Source organism: Camelus dromedarius, chromosome 17 (assembly GCF_036321535.1).
Source record: "Camelus dromedarius isolate mCamDro1 chromosome 17, mCamDro1.pat, whole genome shotgun sequence".
NCBI classification, from domain to species: domain Eukaryota; kingdom Metazoa; phylum Chordata; class Mammalia; order Artiodactyla; family Camelidae; genus Camelus; species Camelus dromedarius.
This window is the reverse complement of record NC_087452.1, coordinates 38,087,607-38,111,074: the sequence shown is the minus strand read 5'-3', so window position 1 is coordinate 38,111,074 and position 23,468 is coordinate 38,087,607. Positions and strand designations below refer to the sequence as shown.

The 23,468-nt window shown below is 40.4% G+C and overlaps 1 protein-coding gene across 2 annotated transcripts in view; it reads right to left on the bottom strand.

The window, feature by feature from the left end:
• Positions 1 to 23,468, bottom strand: part of ANO10 (anoctamin 10) — a 178,149-nt gene that overhangs the window by 141,670 nt on the left and 13,011 nt on the right. For both annotated transcript variants that reach the window (XM_064496660.1, XM_064496661.1), the window contains exons 5-9: positions 13,467 to 13,586; positions 10,707 to 11,276; positions 9,244 to 9,299; positions 6,908 to 6,982; positions 4,821 to 5,003 (exon numbers count right to left, since the gene is read on the bottom strand). In XM_064496660.1, coding sequence (XP_064352730.1) covers positions 4,821 to 5,003; positions 6,908 to 6,982; positions 9,244 to 9,299; positions 10,707 to 11,276; positions 13,467 to 13,586 — 1,004 coding nt within the window. The remainder of the gene's footprint in view (positions 1 to 4,820; positions 5,004 to 6,907; positions 6,983 to 9,243; positions 9,300 to 10,706; positions 11,277 to 13,466; positions 13,587 to 23,468) is intronic.

Below are 23,468 nucleotides of genomic sequence, written 5' to 3'. Positions count from 1 at the left end.
TATACTCCTGAGCACTTTGGGGTCAGTAAGTTTAGCAAACAAAGGACATAATCCAACACCAAGAAGGAAAAAAAAATGCAACTTTAACAAAATGAACAATCACATACTAAAATAAAAATACATTAACTAAGACACATGTTAGCAAAACCCAACTTAACTAAGACAATTCTAAGAATCTATTTATAAATTTTAAGAAGTTATTAAGAACACTATGGTATTTCTAGTCAATATCTTGTAATAATCTATAATGGAAAAGAATCTGAAAAAGAATATATATATGTATATGTCTAACTGAATCACTTTGCTGTACACCTGAAACCAACAACACTGTACAATCAACTAGAATTCAGTTAAAAAAAAAAAACTACGAGATTTCTGTGAACTCATAATTAATTTTGCAGAGCTAACTTATTTAGATGTTTTAAAACAAAGTTTCTGGTTCTAGGGGGTCTGTCCCACTTGCTCGCCAAACCGTCCCCCTGAGAAGTATCCCATCTCGGGGCTCCCCATGCTGAGTGTGTGAGGAGGAAAGGAAGTAAAGGGCGAGGCAGCGAGCAGCATGCGGACAGCAGGGGCTGGGATGCTTTGTTCCCAGAACTGTCCTTTATTCAACGTTATACTTTGTGCCCGCGGAACTCCAGGCTGTGCGTGAGCAACAGAGTTCCCATGATTAGTAACACGGGGACCCTATCTCAGTGCTTGGGGAAGGAAAATTATTGGCAAACAGCATAGACTCATATTAGCATATTCAATATGACAATGTAGATAAAAAATATTGAACAAGTGGAAGTAATCATTTAAACGCAAACATGGTGTTTCATTCGAAAGCTATAAATGAAAATATTGATTAAAGGAGATAATATGATGATTGCAACAGAAGCAAAAAAAGTTGACAAAATTTAACATCGTTAACAGTAAAAATTCTTTGCAAATAAGAAAGCGAAAAAAACCTTCTTAAACTCCTATAAAGGATGAAAAGTAACCTCCCAAAAACATGGAACAAACCTAATACTCAATGGTGGGAAGACAAAACAAAACCAGGAACAAGTTAAAGCTTCTTGTTACAACTACTTCCATCCAAATTGTATGAGCCAAACAGATAATAAAAAGTGTAAGGACTGAAGGAAGAAAGAAAATGGCCATTATGTATTTGTAGCGGAAATAACTATCTCCATAGAAAACCCAGTAAAATCCAAAAAAAAAAAAAAAAAAAGGGAAATAATAGAACTCAGCAAAGCTTCTGGATAAAAGATACAAAAATCAGCAGCATTCCCATATGCCAACAACAAACAATTAGAAACTATTTTTAAAGGCTTACCATTTATAAGGAACAGGCCAGCATCAGAGTATCTACCCACAGGTAACCCACTTGTCACGAAGTGAGAAAAAACCTCTGCATTCAGCCTGTCACTTGGTCAATCACGTGATCCAACAGGGCCGCCCCTACCAAGCACAACCTGATGTCAGTGCCTCCTGATGGGATACCTCAGGAGGGACACCTCCGAAATGGCTGAGCTTGAATTTAGGAGGAAACAATGGGACAAACTGGGTTCACAAAAGCTAATGCCCTGGAAAAACAAAAATGCAGGGGTAGAGGGTGGGTGGGCGGTCTAGATTTGCAGCTGTCAAACGTTTAGATCTCCAAAGCCCTGAACTCTTTAAAATCCCTGAGGACACCAAAGACCGTGTGTTTGTGGGAGTTATTATACCTAGCAATATTTCCCATATTAGAAATTAAAACTCAGAAGTTTACAAATATTTCTCATTGATTCATTTCAATAATAAAAGCAGATTAACATAAGTAAAATATTGTTTGAAAAATCATTACATTTTCCTGAACGAAAAACGTTTAGCGTGGAGAGTGTCACTCCCTTACGGTTTTGGCAAACGTCTTCAGTGCCGAGCTCACTAGAAAGCAGCTCATTCACTGTGTGGCAATATGCTGTTCTAGCTGGAATATCCACCACAAAAACTGAGCCTCACACAGCTATGCAGTTGCATACGCCCTGGCAGTTCCTGGGGCAGGACAGAAGCCCACAGGGAAGATCGAAGGTGCTACCCAGCCCAAGCCCTGGGGCTGGAGGCACAGGGTCAGGTCACCCCTGCTGGGGACATTATGGAGAATTTATTTTTCCTCATACTCTGTCCTACATTTTCCAAATTTCTTACAGTGAGTGAGCAAGTATCACTTTTATAATGACATTTTGTAAGTCTCAGTCAAATTGCTTTTCCCCAAAGCTTGGCAACGTTATTTTAGATTCATATACAGTACTCAGGGTGAGATTTCAGAAAATACAATTCTAAGTTTGCCTTCAGTGAGGAGAAAAAGGTCCCAAGGGGAAGGATCAGTGCAGAGCAGACAATGCTCCAGAACAAATGTGACCCCAAAGCCTCTCCCTCTTTCCAAGTAGGTAGAGAGAGTTGAAGCAGCAAGTATCTGATGTTGCTCCAGGGAAGAGTAAAAGAGGAACTCGCAGGAGATGAGGAGGGAATACAGGTCGGATCATGTGGGCCCTGTGAGCAAGCTAAGTTAATAAGCAGAGGCACTGATAACGCCGGCGTTCACCCACAGACCCAGGGCCCGCCAGAGAAATGAGCACACTCTTCCCTTTGCTTTCCATCAGAGCGCCTGTGCAGAATAACAGCAAGAAAAGCAAAGTCTTGGACCTTGTTCCCGATTTAGTCACCAAGTGATTGCTAACACAGAGCTCCAGGTGCCAGCTGTTAGCAGGAGGAAAGTGATGCCCGCCTCGTCCTCCTTCATAAACGTATTATTGTCAGATGTCGTCAGGTCCCAAAGCGGCGAGGTCTCAGGCTGTGTCACCTCACCCGCCCACAGGTCTCAGGTGAACGAGAACTGTTGTGTTACAGCACACCACTCACCGAGCCCGAGGACAGCGGGCAGGAACTGCTCCGGACAAGACAGGGAGTGTGGTTTTGGTCACTTTAGGGGACGACGTTTGCCCAAACCACTCAGAGAAAAAGAAGATGTGAAAGCAGATTCTAACTGATTACAGGAAGAGAAGAAAATGTGGAGAAGAATTATCTCAAGAAACGGCGAGGGCCAGGGGGTAGGCAGGACCTTGTGTCCGAGGGTGTGAGGGGTCTGGGTGGTGTGAAACCGGCGCGGTGGCAGCAGGAGCCGGAGCTCCAGGTGGGCCTCTGCGGGAGCGCAGACGGAGCCAGGAACTCGGGGAAAGGCTGTTGGTTTAGTTTCTGCGAGAGGGTGAAGGGGAAAAAATAAATATGGCCCCAATTACCACTTCCCAGAAGACGCAAGGAAAGGATTCTGACACTATGTGAATTAGACTGAGTTTTTAACCCACAATAAGCCAGCACTCAACCAACGCAGGCAAGGCAGCTCCACATTCTGCCCAAGTGCTATCTTCTCAACTCTGAGCTGCCTGCATGTGTGTGTGTGTGTACGTTTTCTCTGACACTTCATGTATATACATAAATTGTGTTTCTGGTCAAGATAGGCTGCTACTTTAGACTTTGAATCATCTTCTCCCTCAAATACAGCAATAATAGAAAATGCTAGTGCCTACATGTATGTTTTAATCAAAAGATCTATCACCTCTCAAAAAAAAAAAAGACAAAAAAAATCAGCTGCAAAGGCAAGACATGGACCAAAATTCAATACAGTAATCAGACACTGGGCCAGGCGCCCACTCCACAGGTTGTCCAAGGTGGCCAGGATCTGAATCCTTGGGGCAGGGAACAAAAACCAAAGGCACCCCACTCCTCTGGAGTAGACTGGGAACCAGGCTATTTGAGCAAAACCAGGGGCGAGGACAGCAGTCCCCAATGTGGCCTGAAAAAAGCCACCACGGCTGCCCCTGTGTCACCAGCATGCTACCTACTGGGTCTGCAAAATCCCCAACATCACTAGATGGGAGGGGAACTCAGGGCTACAAACACCTGGTTCTGGACTAGTGGGGCCAGGGGAGAACTACAAAATAAGTCAGGGAGAAGGGAGCAGAGAGAGAGAATAAACTCCCACTCTGGGTGAACATACAAACTTAAATTCCTAAGCATACAGGAAAAACTATGACAGTCAGCCAAGGAATTCAGTCATCAGGAGACTCAGTCATTCATGATGAAAAGCAAGACTGTGAGAGGTCAGCAGTAATGGACCCTCACTAAAGGACCTATTTCCCTAAGAAGAATACCACACCGGAAGGAAGGTGCAGTGACCTAAAGCAAACATGGCCTGAGTACCCGCCTCCCCCAACAGAGAGACAGCAAATGTGGTCAGAGCTCAATAATCGTTTGCTGAGTACAGGGTTAGGTTTAAGAGTCTCCAATGACCTAAGTAGTTCCTAAAAATAACTCAGAAATTCTGTCTTAAAGGAACTACTTTATATTTACCCCAGCACTACGTAATTTAAGCTAGAAAGTAATCTGCAGGTGGGCATTCCATTCTTAGCAATGGGCTTCCATTGTTAATTTGAGTCTGAAGTGTCAAGAGCAAGCAATGCTGCTGTCCCGTCCCTGGCCCTTTCAAAACCCGACCCCTTGCTCTGCCATCTTTGAAACATTCCTGCCACCCTCGGCAGAGCAGTCTCGTGATTCACTGGACTCATCCCTTGGAAGGAGGCATAACTTTACATTCAAGACAGACAGCAGCATTTCAATGCACAAGTCCACCTTTTTAACTCTGAAATAGTTCACAGCGAGAAAACTGGCTGGCAAGCACATATGAAATAGTTACATTTTAGACAATGAGTGTAAACGTATTTGTTGTACGTTGTACATGGTCTGTACATGACTTTTATTCACTGTCAGTCAATGTTTAATTCGGCAATATTCAAACTTACCAAGTAGGTTCCCATTTCCTTTTCCAGAACGACTTGCTCATATAATGTCGCATCGATGTCTGCCTTTAAAGCCTGCACCTTCCTCTTCACCTGCATGTGGTGTTTCCTTTGGAGCCAATAAGGAAGAAGAGATTCCACAACCTGGTTAAGGATCTGGGATGTGATCAGGAGAGTGGCCAAGCTCTAAAGAGAAGCACATAAATGACATTTGGTAATGTAGCTTAACAAAACCAGAGCGTGTGTACAATTATGCTACTTAAAAGAAGGGAATATTAAAAAAAAAAGAAGAAGAAGAAGGGAATCTTCAACAAAGAGTAGACTATTATGTTATAAAAACTAATATCAGAAGAGCTAGGTGTTGGAATGATGTTCCTAATTTATTGTTTTTTCACAGGAAAGACAGACTACAATATAAAAAGATTATAATACTAATACAATTATAATAAAGAATAAACTAGCTATGAGTCACCAGAAGGAATCAACTTGAATTTGTGTTTTTTATTATCTCATCCTGGCTATAGCATATGAATCTAAAGGATGTCACCAACTATGAAAAAATATAGTTTACCCACAACTTTAAAAAATTTATAAAATTAATATATCCTCCCTCACTATAGAAAACTTAGAAAATAGAAAAAAAAAGTCACCCTTAATTCCACAACCATGACAGAACCACTGCTAACATCTTACATATTGTGAAAATAAAACTAGAATCACCCTAAACGTATACAGCTTTGTCTATTTCTTTTCTCACTTACTATATCGTGAGCCCGTCCCTGTGTCATTAATAACTCTCCTTTACTTAGCTCATGCACAGCGGCTGAGTGTATTATTTCCAACCCTCACTATTACAAATGCTGCTCCTTACCCATGACTCACCTCCCCATCTCTGATGACTTACAAGGGATGGATTAAGGTTCTTGGCAAAGTTGCCCAAGTGGTTTCCAGAGGTATTGTGTCAATTTCCACTTTCCCCAGATGGATGTCAGTGTTTCCATCACAAACCATCTTTACTGTTATTAAAACTCAATGTTTTAAGAGTCCTCCCCCACACCCCTTGGCCCCTAAAATGAAGGAGACTCTTGAAAGTGTAAGAAATGAGAAATCACATCCCACTAATACACTGATGGTGAGACTAGAGAAGGTATGTACATCTAACTTATCAATTTCAAATGCATTATTTCCCAATTTTCAAAAACAATTTTTAAAAAGTAGCAATATATCTAGTATAGTTACTAAGAACACAGCATTTAATTTTACTTTTTTTTTTTAATGGAGGTACTGGGGATTGAACCCAGGACCTCACGCATGCTAAGCACATGCTCTACCACTGAGCCATACCCTCATCCCCCTTTAATTTTACTTTTATGCAAGCTTTTAGAACCATAACTACAAAGTCTTTTAACTCTCTCTGCTATACAAATCTTTTTAATTTCCTGAAAAATGATCTCAAGTTCTCATATATATATTAAGAAGCCCAGGCTTTGAGACTGCTCACAGTATATTAAAACCAGGAAGGAACAGCCTTTACTGGTCACTGACTTAAGGATAAAAAAAGACTTTAGAAAGCAATCATTTATAGTCAACTTATTATTCACTATTATTATGTGATCCAGAAATGGTAACAACAAAATACGTCAGACTTAAACATCTCAGAAAAGATACAGCACTGTGTAAGCCCCTTGGTCTCTAAAGTTTAACAACTTAATTTAAAAATGAAATGTGTAAGACCTATTTAAGGTTACACCAATCACCCCCCAGCCTGAGACACAAACAAAAGTTCAATTAATGTACACATTTTCTGCTGTTAAATTGCTTTTACAAGCTTTGCTATGAAATATATTTGATTTTCCTGCCCTATATGATTAATTTTTCAAGTCAGTTCCCTCCAACTAATCTCTTTCCAGTTGAGTGCAATACACAGGGCAATTGTTAATGGTTTTTTATTTAAAATTGGGTTCATAAACATACACGATTTAATGATTTTATCTGTAAAAATAATCATGGGAAGACAATTACATTACCTGAATATAGGAAACCACTTCTAAAACCTAAAAAATTGATAATTCCCTGTTTTTCACACTCACCTGACGTAAAAGCTTCATATCTCTCAGGACAAAGGCAATGTAGAAGAGTGAGGCAAAGCAATTTAGAAAGTTGAACTGCAAAAAAAAATGACAATATTTAACAATGTGCCACAGTACTTCATTACAACTGTAAAGGTTGCATTAAAAAATGTAATGAGGGACTTTCAGGCCAGACAAGATGGTGCAGTCTTGTTCCCCTACTCCACTTCACTAAACACTTTTATGAACTCTGGAAATAACCCAATAAGCAACCAAGGGAGGACTCTGAGAGGTGCTGAGAAGAAGGACCGGCTTGGGAACCCCAGGACTGAAGGAACAACACAGCACCAGGGCATCTTATGCTTTCTTACAAAAGAGAGAGTCCAAGGCCCAGCATCTCCCACCCTCAACCTAGTAACTCTGGTGGCCCAAGGAGACTTACTCCCTGCCCTCCCGCCTTAGAGTAGAAGTCCTGACAACAGGCAAGCCCAGCAGAAAGCAGACTGATCAGGACCCCCACTAACAGTGAGGCGAGGGGATGTTCCTCCTTACTCTGCCAGGCCTGCCAACTCCTCTGCCCCAGGGAGAGATACCTGGAGCATCCCAGCCCCAGAAGCCTCTTTGTGCCTACAGACCTGAGACTCCCCACCCTCCCAGAGAGACACCCAGGTACCCAGATGGCACCAGGGAGAGACACCAGCCATAACAGCCAGCCCGGCCTGGGAAGCACCTTAGTCACCAGGGGCCTCAAGCTGCCCTAAACTGACACACAGCTGGCAGGGGCAGGGGAGTGGGGGACTCCAACCACAACAAGTGCCGTTTCTCAAGTTGTTCCCCTGCTCAAGAACCTGCAACTCAGCCCAGGACATGTGGGTCTGCCCTCCTGCCCCTAGCCCCACGCTGGGGGGCTGCCTCGAAGCATCACTTTCTGAGATAAAAGACGGCTCTGTGTGCCATATGAGCTAGACACTCCCACTGTGACAGAGGGAAGGGGAGCCACTGCAGAGAGTGAGCAGTAGGATGATGGAGCCACGGCAAAAACTCTACATTGTGATATTTTTGAATGAACTTCTTGAGGCATCACATGTTCCCCTGCCTGCTGTCTTACACAGAGAACATAGAACGTAACTTCCGTGTTGACTCAGCACCAACATTTTGAATGTAAATTATTTACAGGGCTAGAATGAGGCCTTCAGAGTTGTTTTAGGTTTGGCCACCTGCCCCTTTTCTAGTGTCCAAATTGCTAAAACTGTTGAATTCTCATTTCCTATGTATGAGAGGTTTTCTGTTTCCTTCCCTGCTCTTGCCTCTATAAATTTACCTACTTCCAGAAACCTAATCACCTTCCTAATGGTGGTTTCTGATCTTTCAAGGACAGAGAAACCAGATAAATAAGCTTCTCAGAATGACTTCTACTGCTGGAACAAAGGCTCTAAGTGAGGGCCTAGATAGCTCTCTGGGGAGTAAAGCACATAGACGTGTCAAACTAATTCCAGTGGATAGTTCAGAGGATTAATCTTGAAGCACCTTTCTTTTTAATTTTAATTTAAAAAATTTTTAATTAATAGATTTTATTTTTTAGAGCAGTTTCAGGTTCACAGCAGAATTGTGCAGAAAATACAGAGAGTTCGCACATAGCCCTCCCCACCCACGCATATATACTCCCCTGCCCTCAACATCCCTCATCAGCGTGGCATATTTGGTACAACCGATGGACCGAGATGGACACAAAAGCACCTTTCTTGATTCTCAGCTATGTTCCAGATGGCTGAGGTAATTTCCTGATCAACGAGGTGCTTTCAGACTGGTACCTCTTTGTTATTTATAACAATGGTGGAAAGAGGCCGAATGCGTGAGCTTTTACATAAACAGCAAGCAGGTCACACAATGGCTCCTCTCCATCTCTTTCCTCCTACCCATCAAAACAGGCTGGAGACCTCCTGGACACTGAAAATCTCTTAGACAAACTTTTTAAAAATAAAAATTTAATGTTCTATCACCCACAGACTGTGGGTAAGTAACTGGAAGGATTGTTGAATAATGAAACATTCAAAAAAGTCACCAAGAGGAAAATAATAGAAACATGTCTATAAAGTGGTTTTTTAAAATAATTGGAAATTGGCTATCATACCAATTTCTATATTTAAAGTCTTATACCAGGTCACATTTGTAATAAAAGACTACTGAACATATATGCAAACACACTTATTAATCAATCCTTGCCCATTGATACCAGGTATATTAACTATCAGATATCTTAAATTAGAATCAAGTCATCATATTTATAATCCTAAATATTAAACAGTAGGCATTAGTGTCACAATTGCAATGGATTTGTATATAAAAGCTCTACTTACCACTAAGACTTTCAGAATTAGGTGATTCTGGTAGGCAGATTCCAATCTGTGATTCTCTAAAATATAAAAAAGGAGAGGTGATTTCCCTCAGGTAAGAGAGCAACATGGGAGCACAGCCGTGAGGTAAAGGAAGACTTGTGCTTAGAGCAAAGATGTCCAGCAGCAGAGCCTCAGTCAGTCTGTGTGCCAGGCTGTCCACCATGGCTACTGGTTATGCCAAAAACATCAAACAAGGAAGAAACAAAACTTAAGACACAGTTTTTCAAGGTAGTGCAATAGCACCGTGGTTTGAAATTATTTTTTAAATACTACTGCAACAATGAAATATATGACGTGTTGGCAGTTGATCCCACAGACAGCCACCAGAAAAAAGCCCTGTATAAGCAGTAATAGTAAAATTGATAGTAACCTCTAGAGAGTAGGGCAATGAATAAAGTTTACAAGGATTAACTTAAAAGGAAACTCAAATTTCCATCTCCATTAAGGAAAAGAGATACTGTGCAGGTCTCAAGACAGCAAGGCCAAAGGACAAAAAGGGAGATTCTGCACAGAAGTGTAATCTTGCACAGAGAGGCAGTGTTAGGCTGAAGTGGATGTGAACCTCAACTCAGCCTGTCACTTAACCTCCTGATACTCAACCTCCTTGCCTACAAAACAGGGCTGACACCACCCTCTTCCCAGGGTCAGTGTCAGGATTAGAAATAGTACAAAACCTTAGCCCAGTATCAGCTCAAGGAAAGCACTCAATAAACCACAGATGTTGTTACATGACTAATAAAAGGAATTTAAAATACCTTCATGGTCTATGACGTTAAGGTCTAGACTTCTTCCTCAGGACTAACACAGCACATGTATTTGTTTGAATGAATACATTAAAGAGTGAATGCCCCATCAAGACTGTTTTCAAATGATAACCAAGTTCCTCCTTTACCATCGACACACACAAGAACACCTGCCTTTGCTGAGTTCAGTGGCAGTCCACACAGCGACACAACTGGTTTTCAGACACCAGACAGATTTCTTTCGGACAGTGTATCATGGAGATAATTCAATCCATTTTACCATTAGCTTAAGACACAAGATAGTATTAGGAGCACAGGATGGATGAGCCTGTCTCTACCATTTGCTATCTGAACTTTGTTAATTCGCAGTACCTTTATCCATTAAATGGTGAAATAACATCTACTTCATGGTGTCCTGAGGAGGCGAAACTGAGGCAGTGCAGATAAAGAGCTTAGCAGGGCCCCTGGAACACAGTAACTAACACCCAATGAGCGAGAGCTGTGATGACCACGACAAGGAGACCATCGGAGCTTCCAGAGCCGACGCACTTTTCCTTGTGTCTCTAATGAGCCCAGAGCAACATCCACCTTCTTTGCAAGGTAGCAGAGACACAAGTCCTATGTTCCAAGCAATATTTCCTATAGGTGAATAAGACATCAACACCAAGAATCAAGTCTTACCCCATGAAGTTAAAAACTCGGCAGCGTATCGGTAGAGGCGGTTCATGATCTCAATCACGATGGCATAGATGATGCTGGGTACATACAACAAGATGCCGGTCCACTCGGACCCGCTGCTCTCATGGAGACCCAAGGCCCAGGCTTCCATGTCGAAGTAAATCATCATGACAAACAGAGAGAAATAGAGGCAGAGGCACACAAATGGCAGGGAGACCAGGTAGATGCGCAACTGTCTCTTGTAGCTGGGGTACAGAGGCTCCTCCCTGCCGGTGACGGGATTGATGCCCAGAACCCCATGATACCCGGGCCGGGGCTCCTCAAACTGTCTCTTCATGACCAGGGTCCCCCACCTGTAGGTCATACTGGCACAACCACGCTTCCACACTTCCAGGATCACCGTGGACCAGATCAGGTTGAACGAGGCGAAGATCACATACTTGTCATAGTCCTCCCACACAAACAGGTAGTAAGGTAACCCGATGACTGCCATCGGGATTAAGGCAAAAGTGAAATACTCCAAAAATCCAAAGTAAAGAGCAATTGTTTCTCCAAAGTAGCCACGAATGCTGTCTACAATGAGAGGAAGAAAAGACCTTAAATACAGACTACCAAAGACTGGTGATTTTTTAGCATTTCAAGTAAGCTTGTTCACTTTTCTAGTTAAGTGGGGGTCATTTAAGACCTTCATTTCCCAATCAGTGTGTGATTGTAAATCCATCCTCCATGTAGTACAAATACCCCACCTGTCTGCAGAGCAAGCCTGACAGGTCCCCGAGCTGAGCGCCCAGGCCACAGCTGCTGGGGCTGCCCTGCCAGGCACACGGGGTCCCCCTCCTCTTTACTTCCTCAGCTGGTGGATGCCTTTTCCCCGTGGAAAAACTCACCTTGGGCTTGTCCCCAAATCTCCAAGGTCCTAGTTTAAATTCAGCCATGGCCAATGACCCATTTTTATTTGGGGGTTGAATTTAGGCTCCCCACTTTTCTCTCACTTTCATCTGAGACTTGTAGAGGTTATTTTCAAATAAGACTCCCCGTCCGTGTTATCCCGCTTCCCTCTTCCCAACGCTAGAAATGGTCATCAATGCATCATGGCAAATTTTTCAATACAGTGAAGAAAAATTATTCAAAAGCACAAAACAATATTCTACCCATTAACTTCTAGAACTGCCGTGAAATACATTTATCTGTACTTTCACATATGCCCTGGGCAGAAGACGGGCCAAGCAACATCACTGCTAACAGTCTGTGAACTCAACACAAGCTCACTAACCCAAAAGATGATGTGGACACCGCATACTCCTCCTGCCGCTGCTGCAGGAGGGCAGGGCCTAGACTGGAAAAGCATCCCGCACTGGGATCAGGGTGGGATGCCGGGGTGAGGGAGGTGCAGTAGTTAGTTATTATTTCTTGGTTAATTACAAACAGTTAAAATATTATGGGTTTTCTTTCTTTTTTTTTTTTTAAGCTAATGTGTCATATCATTCTATGGCGATGGTTTAAAGAAAGATACTATTTTCCCCCATCCTTGATTCTTCTACTAACGCAAGAATATGTTAGAACAGTGGGTATGATGAGGTCACCTCAAATCCGAATTAGGCTAAAGGACAGCCAAGCAATTATTAAACAAACAAAAAAAAGGCGTTCATGGTCCTGGGCTCTGAATCAGATCACCTCCTTCTTTTAATCTCAAGGGGAAGTTCAAGATTTTCCTGTTGCCCAGCTACTATTACTAGTCCCAGCCCTCCCAGAGGCCTCAAAACCACTACCACAGTCATGCTCAGCCTTCACCATCCACTCATTTTCTCCCCTCACTTTCTAAGAAATAGCTACTGGAGACTGTCACTGACAAGCCCTAGAGGCAATATTAAAATTTGCTGCCACCTAAATGCTAAACAGACTGAAAAAAAAAAAGTCACGAATGTAACATAAACTGACTATTGTATCACCTGGAATAATCAAAAACAAAATCTTTCCTTTCAAAGGATACAAGAAAAAAAATCAAAATGAAATTTTGAAATAGATCTTAAGTACAATTTTTGTTCACTGTTTAACAATATTCTAATAGTTGTTTTCAGAAATGGAAATCAGAAAGAAAATTATTGTAGAAGAATTCCTTTAAACAAAGCCAAAAAGGAAATGTCCTTTAAAGAAAAACTGATAGTAATGCTTATGAGGAAAACTACCAGCTTAAATATAAGCCTTACACTTAGAAAACCTAACTAAACCAAAAATTTGAACATCCATATGGACATAGGTTTACAGAAAGTAATGTTCAACACACACCAAATAAATTAATGGTTATTCTTCTAAGTGTTTTCAGGGAAAATGAACAGATCCAGGAATACACACCAAGATAACTGATCAACCACCTCAAAAGCTGTTTAGGCTGGCTAGTCTGCGCCCAAGACTATCTTGGCCCACTCCAGATGAACAGCTCTAAAGAAACAGAAATTTTCAAATACAGACTATTCACAGTCTAAATATCTATTCTACAATAAATCTGATATGTATTCATGAAGCCACTCTGGGTTGTCTGTAATTCAGTCCATCTAAAATGGCATTAGAAATAAAATAAATAAGTAAATAGGTCATGGAACCCATCTTATTCCCCTGACCAAGTTTTAACCCACCGGCGGCTAGTGAGCCCCGCCCCGCAGAGTGTTGAAATGTCCACTGGACAGGGATAACAGCACTGCTGCGCCATCACCTCTCATGAGTAGGTCCTTCCTCTTCCCTAAGAGAGCAGGCACTGACACGTACCTGTGGGCTGACACTTTATGGTAAACCGAGTGTACCAGGAGTCCTCAAGCTTCTTCAGGGCTTCGTTGTCATGCAGGGGAAACACCTGAATCACGATGCCAGATGTGAGCAGTCTCCTCACTGTGGAGGGAAAATGTGCCGAAATACATAAAACAGATTTGAGGTTGCTCATGATACGCTTCATCCAGTGCTATCCAGGCTCTCCAGGAAGAGAGGAGTGCTACACAAAGGTTGAATATAATTATCTTTACTATTTCCTTTGACTGTGAAGCAATACAAGTCAATGTAAAACGTTAAACCTCACAGATTCTCTCCCTCCCATAACCACTGTAAACAGCAACTCTGTGTATAACTGACTTCAAAATACACCTCCATAAATATGGATTTTAAAAACAAAAATAGGATCATTCTATACACACTGTTCTCTGATCTTTTCTCATGTAGCAGTATACAATGAATATTTTTCAATGCCAATATAAATAGAATATGAATACCCTTTTAACCATGTCATAATATTCCCTTGTATGAAGTGCTACAATTTAACTAACCCTCTATTAAAAAATACTTGTTTCCCTTTATTTCTATTATAAACAATGTTAAAATTCTTGCACATATACCTTTCCCCGCCTGTCTACTATTTCCCTGTTACATGTACTTAGAAGTTGAAGTGCCACGTTCAAGAGCGTGTGTATTTTAAATCAGGACACATACCACAAAACAGCCCCGAGAAAAATTTTACCAATCTGTCCTCCCACCACTGTGAAGGGACGAGAATGTTCAGTTCCTTTCATACTTGTTGATATCGAGTATTTTCAAGATCATTTTTATCTTTTCTAATCTGATAACAAAGGCCTACATTCACAAACAGCAAATATCAAAATCCGAAAAGACTTCCTGCTTTCAGCACTCGTTTGACCAGTATGATTTTGACACTTGTGCACATATCTGAGAGAGACAAACAAATTTAACCAAGGACAATCAACCTCTGTGGCATGGAAGAGAAACCTGATTTAAGTTTTCAGTGTAGAAATACTACATGTAACAAAGAGAGACAGTATTTTCAGGAAGATACCCTATCATAAAATTTTCAGGGTAACTTAAAAGCAAACCTAACTTCTGAGGAATGAAAAAAATGGTAATAAAGAGGAGATGTCTGATACTAACAATAGGAAAAAGTCTGCATCCTCCCCCCCAAAGAAAAGATTCTTAATAGATTGTTCTTCTTATAACTAACTATATCTCATACAAAAGTTACACAGAGGAAAAAAATCTTAAAAAGCTGGAGTCATGATAAAATCCTCCTTCTCAATGACTCAAAAAGGTATATACTCAACATATCAACAACTAGGGTTAAAAAAAAAGTATATGGTTTAAGGTATATCAGCCTTTGGTGCTGTCAAACCCATTTTTTTAGTATTTTCAATCTAAAGCATTTCGGTGGATTTTTTTTTTCAGCAAACACAAGTGAAAGTCAATCTCCCACCACGGTTCTGAATCTTAGATCCTATTTAGGCACATGCACAGCTATACCGTGTTCTTCCATTACAATCCTTTTCAATTACTGTATCAAGTTTTTTAACTTTGAACTGACTTGTGACACCTAAATTATTATTTTACTATTTCTAAGTTCTTTTTAAAGAAACGGCTCCATTCTGCTAGAGAAGACTTTCCAGACAAGCATAAAAAGCAGCTTGGATACTTCTAAAAATAGGACCGCAAACTGCAGGACTCAGAAAGAATACAGAGCCGCAGGTCCTAAATTACTGGGCTTTTCGCCATCAATGCCAAAGGCACAGTTCTGGTTTCAGCTTCTAAAAATAGAGGGTTTTTTTAAAAAAATCCTTCAGCTTTCTCGTGTCGGCTAAGAATGCAATTAACATGAACCTTACCTTCAAAGGAAAATATGATGCCGAGTGGGCATTTTTAAAAGAAGAAACAATTTAAACCAAGATTCCTTCAAGAATGCCAAATGATCTGTGGTCAAGTCCTAGGGTTATTACCATTAAAGCCATTTAACAAGTAGCCAAACTAACCAAAATCTAATTTGAAGGAGACTGTAAGTAACCTGGCTTACAGGAGGATCCTCTAAATTAAATAATGCAACAACAATACTAACACAGCCTTTGGCTACTGGGATGTGTTTACTTCGAAGGCACAAACAAAAATCTCTCTCCTAGCTCCTTACAGTGTCTCTGTGTGACAGGGAGGAGCGGGTCACGCTGCCTCCAATCCAGCGGTGGGTGGGTATGCGCGCAGCACCCACAGGGAGGGGAGGCTGGCACAGCGGAGATGGGGTCCCCTCCACCCCTGGGGCTGCCACTGCGCCCAGCACCCCTCCCAGGGCCCACCCGACCCCGGCACACAGGTGTGAACAGACCACTCTGGTCTTAGGAAGGAAAAAAACCACGTCTCAGGGATACCTGTTTTCAATATGCTTTTATATTCCCATATATATCCCATACAGCTCTACTTAATATAAAAACTGCAAATACGTATGTGGCAAAACACACATATATAGATCTAGATATAGACATATAGATATATGGTGCTGTACCCAGTAGTACACACACACCCACCCGTCCATGGTTTAACTGTCTTACATACATGCCGGCTATGTGATATTTACTTGACATCCACTCTATTATTCTCATAAGGTCGATAAATAATTTTAGAAGGCAGACTATCTCTGACCACTCCAATCTCTCCATCTGCATATAGAAGACATTCAGAAGTAGCTACCATACTGTCTTAAAAGAGTAACGATGTAATATTAAAGACCTACCACGAGACTGTCATAGCCCATCAATCAAAACATGATAAGCACCTGACAGGCACTTTGAGACAGAGCTTTAACAGAAACTAAATAACATCCCTCAGGATAAAATTAATACCTGAGAAATTCTCGGCTCCCTCAACTCCTCTTTCTAAAGAAAATCTTTCCTTGGATATTTGCATGACTATTAACCATAAGAATCAACAGGTGAGGGCAGTCAGGCGTGAAGAGATCTTCGCTCACACAGAAAACTGGAAAGGGGATGCCCCTCAAGGTGAACACTGACGACTAAGACACACATACCACTGATTTCTAGTCCTCCCCTGTGTGCTGTTTGATGGGGAGGGAGGCCCTAAAGTACAGAGCTCACAGCACCAAGACTGTCTCAAGATCATGTTTACAGTGACACAAAGTGCTCTCTATGTAATGAAAGCTTTCTATCAAACACAACATTATGACAAATAAAATTATAATCATTGAGTGTAAAACCAAATTAAACCTAAGACAAAGGAGAGTATCTCCCATGAAAGCCCCAGCCAGCTATCCTGGTGGGGGTGGGGACCACCCCGAGCAGGCTGTGACTTGTCACCAACAGCCCTGGGGAAGAGGCTGCCCCAGGGAGGGGCTCCCAAAGAACGGAAAGGCAAAGATAAGCCTCTCCACTTATTTCTGTGGATTAACTTCATGAAAATCTAGGATTTTAAGTTACTCTTAAGTTTTATTAGTTCTCAAATCTGCACTCTGCAAACAGTTCACACTTTATAGTTATGCATACACTACTTCTTCAACCAAATAGTATGATCACATTTTCAAAGACATAAAGAGAATAATGCAGAATTTCAAAATCCAGCCTTATGACTTAGACATGATTCTTATCTCAGATGACATAAAAAATTTCAAATGACCATGATTGAGATGATTTTACTATTTTTATATTTATTACAAAAAAAGAAAGAGAGAAGAAGGGAGGGAGGGGAAAAGAATCCTTGTTTACAAAAGCCTCATCCTGCCCGCGAGCACGTTATTTCTATCATGGCTTCAGGACACCTATATACCCAACAGAGCTCCATTTACGTATTTCCGTCAAGGTTTTCAGTCAGCTGAAAATTTCTCTCTTTGTAGCCTCTGGGAGCATTTGGAAAACTGTGGCTCCCAAGTCCCACCAGGTGAACACACGCCCTCACTCTCTATCCCAGCCACGCCAAAGAGGACGTACCCGTGCAGACAATAACGGGTGTAAGTGGTGATTTCCACATGTGGTCTGATTAACGTGATGAACAGGAGGACATGGGATGCCCACAGTAACAACCAGGACAGCCCTCAGTCTGCTTTATCTTTTATTAGATGCAGGACCAAGTTACGTCTGAAAACCTGCCCTCTCACTAAGAGATTAAGAAAGATTTCGAATTTTGGAATGGCACCAAACAATGGCCTAAATACAGAATGTGGAACTCCTGGTAGCAAATGGTGGCAGAAAAACATCCCTGCTCTGTGCTTGTTCATGACACCAAATTAAAAACATCAAAGGAAACAAGAAACCAGAAAGGAAATCCTACCTTTGATGAAAGAAAAAAAAAAAAAACCACTAAACAACCAAACAAAAATCTATAAATAAATCACAAGGTATGAAAAGTGGCCTCAAAAATCAGCCCAGGAAGAGTACCCACACCCCTGCACACTGGGGCCAAGCAGACAGAGGGCAGGGTTCTCCTGAACACTGAGCGGTGGGAAACCACAGTCCCTGTCCCACAACGCAGGCAGAGAGGAGGTGTGGCAGATGCCCCATGTGTGTCTGCTCCCTGCCTGGCACCACAGCCAAAGAGAGAGGAGACTGGAGGAGGGAAGGTATAGGTATGCCGTCTTGGGAAAAGAGCTGCCTGCTGGAACCCAGGGATGAAGGTCAGCAGCTCAGGAACCAGGGGTGTTGGCTGGCCAAAGTCAGATCTAAAGGCCAAACCCAGCAAAAACTCCTGTGAAGAATAGGGCTCTCCAGAGGCTCTCTGCAGGGCCTAAGAAGACTCAAGGGGAGCACGCACCAGGCAAAAGCCAAGCCCCTGACCACCCCAGGTCCTTACTGGAGGCCCCCCAGTTCCTTCTAAAAATTGTCAGTCTGGAAAAAATAGGGGTTCACTAAAAATTAAGAAATAGCCATGAGGAGGGTATAGCTCAGTGGTAGAGCACATGCTTAGCATGCATGAGGTCCTGAGTTCAAGCCCCAGTACCTCCATTAAAAGAAATAAACGAATAAATGAATAAATAAGCCTAATTACTCGCCCTCCCAAAAAAAGACAGAGCCTCAAAGAAATTAGCATAGGACTATGTAAAAAAATACTACAAGGGAAAAAGGAAAACTATTAAAAAAGAAAAAAGCAGAGAACAAACAGCAAAAAATTTCAGCATAGAGCAATGAAAAACTATGGAATTCTTCATGGAGTTAAATAAATTCAAGCAAGTCACGTCTCTGAAATTAAAACTCAAAGAAGAGCTATGAAAGCTGAAGGTGGGAGCGTGGACAAGCAATGCAAGAGAAAAAGAAAACTATTATGAATACAAAGTCTTAACAGATGCTACTGAAAAAGGGAAGACTGAAAACATAGCCAGGAAAATGGTGGTCAAACCTAAGAAAATTATATCAACACTTAAAAATACTTCAGAGAATACATAAGAGCCCACATATATATCACTGGCACACCTCAAGGGAAGAACAGAGAAAATCTAACCAAATAACTCTTCACAGGCCACTGAAGAAAATGCTTCTGAAATCATGGTAATCGTTAATCTACATATTGAAAAAACTCATGTCCAACTAAAAAGTGTTGCAAAATAATTAATATTAAGCCATATGCAGACAAGTGGAAATGCAGACAAATAGAAATGATGAGCACCTACGTTCAGATTTCCGGACACCTCCTAAAAGCCACCCAGGTCAATAAGGAGAGCAAGCAAAGCATGCATAACACATGTACACACATCTGCAGCATAACTCGGAGACAGGGGAGACCACAAAACACTGTTTACACATACGGCAGGCAGTAAAGAACCAACACATTCTTGGTTGCCGAGTGCACACGGGACATTTTCCAGGACAGCCCATGTGTTAGGCCACAAATTAAGCCTCAACAGATTTAAAAGGACATACATCATTTAAAAAAAAGTATCCTCTGACCACAACAGGATGAAATGAGAAATCAATTAACAGAAGAAAAACTGGGCAATCCACAAATATATGAAAATTAAACAACACATTCTTAAACAACCAATGGGTCAAGGAAGAAACGACAGGGGAAATGAGAAAATACTTAGACGTGAATGAAAACAAAACACAACATAACAAAACTTATGGGACACAGAGAAAGCAATGCTAAGGGGGTAATTTAGAGCTATAAATGCTTGTATTTAAAAGCAAGAAAGACCTCAATGAACAACCTAACTTTACTATTAAGGAACAAGAGAAAGTAAAACAATCTAAGCCCAAAGTTAGCAGAAGTAAGAAAATAAAAAAGATTAGAGGAGAGATGTAGAAAATAGAGACCAGAAAGACAAAACAGAAAATTAAAGAAACCAAAGTTGGTTCTTTGAAAAGATCAACAAAACTGACAAACCTTTAGCTAGACGAACTGAGAAAAAAAGAAGACATAAATTACAAAGATCAGAAATGAAAATGAGGACATTACTACTGATTCTAAGGGAAATAAAAAGGACCATAAGAGAGTACTATGAACAATTATTTACCATAACACTGGATAACCCAGATGAAATGGACAAATTCTTAGAAACATAGCACCTACCAAGACTAAATTAGGAAGGAACAGAAGATGTGAATAGACCTATAATTATTAAGGAGACTGAATCAGTAACCAAAAATTTCCTGACAAAGAAAAACCCTGTATGTGATGCTGTCACTGGTGAATTTTACTAAATATTTAAAGGAGAACTAATGCCAATTCTTCCCAAACTTCCCCAAAATTTAGGAGGAAGGAACACTAGTAACTCACTCTGTGAGGCCAGCATTACCCTCATACAAAGCCTGGTAAAAGCACTAAGAAGAGAGAACTGCAGACCAATATCCTTCATGAGCACTGATGCAAAAATACTCAGCAAAACACAGTAAACTCAATTCAGCAACATAGTAAAAGGATCATACACCATGACAAGGGGGATTTATTCCTAGAATACAAGGATGGTTCAACATACTAAAATGGAACTATGTAATACACCACATTAACATAATGAAGGGGGAAAAACCCACAGGATCATCTCAATTGATTCAGGAAAAGCAACTAACAAAATTCAACACTCTTGATGAAAAAACTCAATAAACTAGGAATAGAGGGAAACTACCTCAACATATAAATTCTATCTATGAAAAGCCCACAGCAAACATCATATTAAATGGTGAAAAAATGAAAGCTTTCCTCTCAGATCAGAAATAAGACAAAGAAGCCCACTTTCACCACTTCTATTCAACATGCTATTGGAAGTTCTAGCCTGAACAATTAGACAAGAAAAAGAAATAAAAGGCATCCAAATTGGAAGGGAAGAAATAAAATTATCCCTGTTCACAGATGATATTATATGTAGAAAACTCTAAAATTTCCAAAAAAAAAAAAAAAAAAATACTGTCAGAGCTAATAAATGAATTCAGCAAAGTAGCAGGATACAAAGTCAAGAGACAAGAAAAAAAATGGAAAAAAAATCAGTTGCGTTTCTATACACTAACAGTGAACTACTTGAAAAGCTAGTTATGAAAACAATTCCATTTATAATAGCATCATAAAGAATAAAATACTTAGCAATTAACTAAAGAGGGAAAAGATTTGTACAATGAAAACTACCAAACAATGCTAACAGAAATTAAAGAAAATATAAATAAATGGAAACACATACCATATTCATGGGACTTGATATTGTTAAGATGTCAATACTATCCAAAGCAATCTGCAGATTCAGTGCAATCCCTATTAAAATCCCAATGACGTCTTTTGCAGAAATTGAAAAACCATCCCAAAATTTGTATGGAATTTCATGCAACCTCAAATAGCCAAAACAATCTCAGAAAAGGAAAACAAAACTCCCTGATTTCAAAATTTACCCCAAAGCCACAGTAATCAAAACAGTGTGATACTGGCATAAAGACAGACTATTTAGGCCAAGGGAACAGAACAGAGAGCCCAGAAACAAACCCTGGCATACATGGCCAAATGATTTTAACAAGAGTACCAGGGCCACTCAATGGGGGAAGAACAGTCTTTTCAACAAATGGTGCTGGGAAAACTGGATATTCACATGCGAAAGAATGAAGTTACCTAACACCATCTACAAAAATTAACTTAAAATGGATTAAAGACTAAAACATAAGATTCAAAACTGTAAAATTTCTAAGAGAAAACAGAGAGGAAAAGCTTCAGGACATTGTATTTGGCAATAATTTCTTGGATATGACACCAAAGCTAGAGGAAAAAGAAAATATAGGTAAGCTGGACTTAATGAAAACTTATTTTGTGCATCAAAAGATAATACGAGCAAAGTAAAAAGGCAATCCACAGAATGGGAGAAAATATTTGCAAATCACCTATTTCATAAGGGATTACTATCCAGAATATATAGAGAATACCTAAAACTCAACAAAAACAAAAACTTGATTCAAAAATAGGCAAAGGACTTGAATAGACATCTCTCCAAAGAAGACACAGCTCAATATCACTGTTAATTACGTAAATGCAAGTCAAAACTACAGTGAGATACCACCTGACACTCATTACGATGGCTGCTATCAAAATATCAGAAAATAACAAGTGCTGGCAAGGAAGTGGAGAAACTGGAATGCTTGTACACTGTCGGTGGGAATGGGAAATGGCACAGCTGCTGTGGAAAACAGGATGGAGGTACCTCAAACAATTAAAAATAGAATTACCAAGTAATCCAGCAATCCCATTTCTGGGAATATACCCAAAAGAACTGAAAAAAGGATCTCAAAGAGATATTTCCCAAGCTCATCACAGCGTTAATCACACCAGCCAAAAAGTAGAGTCAACCCAAGTGGCCATTGATAGATGAATGAACAAACAAAATGTGGTGTTATACATACAATGGAATATTACTCAACCTTAAAAAGGAAGGAAATTTGACATATGCTACAACACAGATGAACCTTGAGGACACTATGCTAAGTGAAATAAGCCAGTCACAAAGAGAGAAATCTTGTATGATTATTAACCTTATTTGAGATACGCAGAGTAGTCAAAATCATAAAGACAGAAGTACAGTGCTAGTTGCTAGGAGCTGGGCTGAGGTGGGAAGGGAGAGTGATTGTTTAATAGGTACAGAGTTTCAGTTTTACAAGATGGAAAGCACTATAGAGATGAATGGTAATGATCACTGTACAACATTACAGATGTATTGAATACCACTGAACTGTACATGTAAAAACCGTTAAGATGGTAAATTTTATATATATTTCATCACAATTTTAAAAAAGAGAGAGAGAGAGACTTAAGATATAACAACCAAACACAATGGGTGATTTATGATTGGATCTTGGTTTGACCAAACCAGATCTAAAATATATTTGATAACAAGTAGGGAAATCTGAATACGGACTGGCTCTTGGGCATCTGTCCTCCTGGGTGAAGACTGGAAGGCAATATTACCCTGACTATTACAAGGAAAACCAGAGGACACAGAAACATATATGTTTAAAGTATATTTTAGGCAGCAAAAATGCTCTGAGGCCTTACCATTACCTGGGTTTGAGGCAAATATGGAATTCACATTGTAGTAAACACTTCCAGTCTGAAAACTAGTATTCTCATTCAAATGGAATTAGGCAAAATCAGAACATTACAAACTGTTCATTTGCATTCAGGTATTATGTCACACTATGAATTATCTTAAGCCCGTCTATGTTTGCACGTGTTCATACCCAGCAAGATGAGAGGAGATGGGAAAAAGGCTCCAGGAAAAGACCACATCTCTCATTTTTATTCCTCCACACATTTTCATTTTACTACAATGTTTGGGCATACAGTAAACTTTGCTAATTTTAACTGAGCAACATGCATATGTGCTCACAATGAATTTTAAGCGAACAGAATGCTATGAGAACTTGAAAAATAAGAAAAAGAGAACCATAAAGAACAAATATATTGATTTAAAGGTAAGATACAATGAAGGTCTAAAGGCAAAAGATGTGATCATGAAAAAATAAGTTATTGAAAAGTTGCATACAT